We start from the raw sequence: 3,775 nt of genomic DNA on the forward strand, positions 1-3,775 counted from the left end.
TCCTCCCGCAAGGGCATCGCCTTCGGGAAGCGCTCCAACTCCATGAAGAGGAACCCCAACGCCGCCGTCACCAAGAGCGGGTGGCTCTACAAGCAGGTACAACCCACGTGCTGGGTGCTTCCCCCCCTCCCCGGGGGTGTCACCCCCCTTGCCAGCCCTGCTGGGTGCCTCCCCCCCCGGGAGCAGCCGTGCCCGTGGGCGCTGCCCTCACGGCCCCTCTCTCGCAGGCCAGCTCGGGGGTGAAGCAGTGGAACAAGCGCTGGTTTGTGCTGGTGGATCGGTGCCTCTTCTACTACAAAGGTACAGCCCTGAGCACCAGTCCCAATGCCCCCCCCAAAAAGCTCATGCCACTCCCCCAGCGTGACCCGGTGCCCACCAGCTGGGCGCCTCTGTGCGATCCCAGGCTCCTTCCGTGCTCAAAGGAGGGTGTGCCGGGGTGGGTGAAGGGGTCTGGGGGTCCCAGCACCCCGCTGTGGGGGTGTTCGCTGTGCTGGGGACCTGAGGGGTTAATGCAGAGCCTTCCCCGCCTCCCTGGCAGCTCCCGGGCTCAGCCCTGGGCGGGCATCAATAATTGAGGAGGCTGTTTGTGAGCCAGGCAGAGCTGCGGGAGCAACAGGCGGGCAGTGCATTCCCACAGGTGGGCTCCCTGTGTGTCCCCCTGGGAAGGAACAGTGGGATGGGGGTGGGTCTCTGCTGGGGGGGCAGCCAGAGCTCCCAACCCCTCTGTGTGTGTGTAACCCCAGCGTTCCCCCCCAGATGAGAAGGAGGAGAACATCCTGGGCAGCATCCCCCTCCTCAGCTTCCGCGTGGCGGCCGTGCAGCCCTCGGACAACATCAGCAGGAAGCACACGTTCAAGGTCAGGGGCTGGGAGGGGACAGGGCACTGGGACGGCACTGGGGTGGCACTGGGGTGGCACTGGGGTGGCGGTGATGCTGGCAGGGTCCCTGCTGCTCTTCTGGCTTTCTTGGTGACGGGGCTTGGAGCAAGCTGGGGTGAGGGCTGACTGTGTATCCCGGGATCCCCTGTGGATACGCCACGTGGATCTGCCTTCTGCCGGGGAAACTGAGGCACACGTGGGCTGAGCAGCATCCCCAAGGTCACCAACCCCTGCTGCTGCCCCCCAGTCCAGGGCAGAACTGGGTGCAGGGCCTTGCTGGATGCTCCTACCCCTCTCCCCATCCCAGTTTCCCCTCTCCATCGCTGCTCCCGCCAGCCTGTCCCACCGGCTGCCGCGGCGCTTCCTGGCAGCATTCCCAGAGCCAGGCATGGAGGTGTCCCCAGCTCCGGCTCTGCTTGAGCTGTTTGCCTGGGAAGTGTAACTGGAAGGGAGGAGCCCGTGATGAGTCACTGCCGTGGGGCTGGAGTGGAGAGCAGAGCAGGGAGAGGTGAGGGCGGCTGCTGCTCCCCCACGTCCATCCCAGGCGTCAGAGCAGGGGCTGAGCTTCCCTGGCACTTGTGGGCATCACTGGGCACCTTTGGCATCACGAGGCACTTTCACCAGCACAACTGCTCGTGCTGCCCGTGGTCGTGGGTCGTGTTGGCACCCATTTGTTGATGGGCCAATGCCCTTGTGCAAAAACCCAGCCTGCACCTTCCCGTGCCCACAGCCAGTGCTGGGTCCCTGCAGGGCACTGCCAAGGAGTGGTTCCAGCCTAGGGGATGGATTTTTGTAACTTCCACCCTTAAACCTGCAGCTGGGGGGACTCAGCCTGGAGAAAAGGAGGCTCAGGGGGAACCTTCTGGCTCTGCAACCCCCTGACAGGAGGGGGGAGCTGGTGAGGGGTCGGGCTCTGCTCCCAGGGAACAAGGGACAGGAGGAGAGGGAACGGCCTCCAGCTGTGCCAGGGGAGGGTCAGGTTGGATATTAGGGAAAAATTTCCTCCTGGAAAGGGTTGTTAAGCATTGGAAGGGGCTGCCCAGGGAGGTGGTGGAGTCCCCACCCTGGAGGTGTCCAAGGAATGACTGGACATGGCCCTCAGTGCTCTGGGCTGGGGGACAAGGTGGGGACTGGGCACAGGTTGGACTCAATCCTGGAGGTCTTTCCCAACCTCAAACATTCTGTGATTCTATGAAATGTCTCTGTGACACCGGTGGGGAAAAGCCTTGCAGAGCTGCTGCCCATGAGCTGAGCTCTGCTGAGCTCCATGCTGGTGTTCCCCAGGCTTTGGGAGGCTGGTTTTGGCCAGAGAAGGGTAGAGAGGGTCCCGAGGGCCGGGGGAGGTTCGTTCCTGCCCCGCTGACCCCGTGTCTGTGTTTCCTCCTCCTCTCTCTGCGGGTGAGGATCCCCGGACAGGAGGGGTCTCTTCGTGCCACCCACCACACCAGCACCCAGCCACCACCTAGGTAGTACCTTCTTGTGTTTCTGGTGCATGCAGAGGGTGAGGGACCCCCAGGCTCGCCCGCATGCTCTGCCCCCCCCACTCCCACTAATCCAGGGGGTGAATCCCTTTGATTGCATCTTTTCCTCTGGCTGCAGAGCTTGCAGAGGCAGGAGTGCATGGGGGGCTCAGGAGGTGACCCCCAACTGGGCACAGTGCCCATGTTCTGGGGAGGATGGAAACCCAAGGGAAGGTTTTAATCAATCAATAAAAAAACCCCAATTTTTTTTTAAAAATTTTTTTATTTTAAGAGATTGAGCCCTGAAAGTCTTTCAGGGGAAAAACCCTCCTGCTTCCCTCCTTTTCTTCCTCCTTGCATCTTCCCTCCTTTTCTTCCTCCTTGCATCTTCCCATCCCTTTCCAGAGAGGGGGAAGGTGGAAGCTTCAAAAAGGCCCTAAATAACCACATGCCTTCCAGCACGTTCTGGGTGGAGAATGGGCACCAACATCTTGGAGCAAAAGCAAACCTTTTGCTCCCCCCCCAAAAATATTTTTTGGGCCAAGAAACCACCTTCCCCCTCAGCCTGCATGGATGATGCTCCAACATTGCTGCTGCTCTCGCTGGGACATAAACCCTTCCCCAGCCCCCCTGTGCCCCACAGGGACCCACTTGGGGTGCAGCAACCTCTGTACTGGGGTGCTGCTCCTCTGCTGGGGGGCTCTGGGCAGGGCTGGTCCTGAACACCTCTGGGAGTGACCCCAGGGGGATCATGACCCCAGGGAAGCCCCTGTGAGGGGCCTGCAGAGCCTTCCTCCTGCTCGGCGGGAGGGTGCATGCGGCTGGGAGGCTCCTGCAGCGGGGAAGGACCACTCCTGGCTTCTCCCGCGCTGGCAGGACCTCGTGCCGGGGTGGAAGTGGAGCTCTCACCCTCCTGTCTCTCTCTCTCTGTCCCACTTGTGTGCCCCCCTGCAGGTGACGGTGTGCTGGGTGGAAGAGGTGCCGGCGAGTAACGGGCAGCCCGTGTCTCCCCAGGCCGAGCACGCCGGCATCCGCTTCTACTTCTTCAGCGCCGAGAACACGGAGGAGCAGGAATCCTGGATCCAAGCCATGGGCGAGGCCGCCCGGGTGCAGATCCCCCCGACCCAGAGGTCAGCGCCCACCAGCTCCCTGTGCCACCCCTCTGCCCCACTCTCCCAGGGATGGGGGGGGGACTTTTGGGATCGTGAGAGACCCTCTGGAGAAGGGAGCTGGGGTGGTGCCGGCCCCCCGAGGCCGAGGGGGGGTCAGGACTTTCCCGGCCACCCCGGGGGCATCACAGAGGGAAGGTGACCCCTCTCTCCCGTCTCGGCACCCCCCAGGCACGAGAAGCCGGACTCGGAGAACATCCCCCCCAGCAAACACCACCACCACCTGCACTGCAACAGCGCCCACCGCGAGCACCCCAAAGCCGAGCCC

General features: G+C 62.8%; 1 protein-coding gene across 1 annotated transcript in view; it reads left to right on the top strand.

Moving 5' to 3' along the window:
- PLEKHA6 (pleckstrin homology domain containing A6) overlaps window positions 1-3,775 on the top strand; it is a 46,840-nt gene that overhangs the window by 29,965 nt on the left and 13,100 nt on the right. Inside the window, 5 exon segments of the mRNA XM_029962498.1 lie at window positions 3-96; window positions 228-300; window positions 757-857; window positions 3,353-3,468; window positions 3,679-3,771. Coding sequence (XP_029818358.1) covers window positions 3-96; window positions 228-300; window positions 757-857; window positions 3,353-3,468; window positions 3,679-3,771 — 477 coding nt within the window.

The sequence above is a fragment of the Manacus vitellinus genome, unplaced genomic scaffold (genome assembly GCF_001715985.3).
Source record: "Manacus vitellinus isolate BGI_N305 unplaced genomic scaffold, ASM171598v3 scaffold_47_pilon, whole genome shotgun sequence".
Taxonomy (NCBI): Eukaryota; Metazoa; Chordata; class Aves; order Passeriformes; family Pipridae; genus Manacus; species Manacus vitellinus.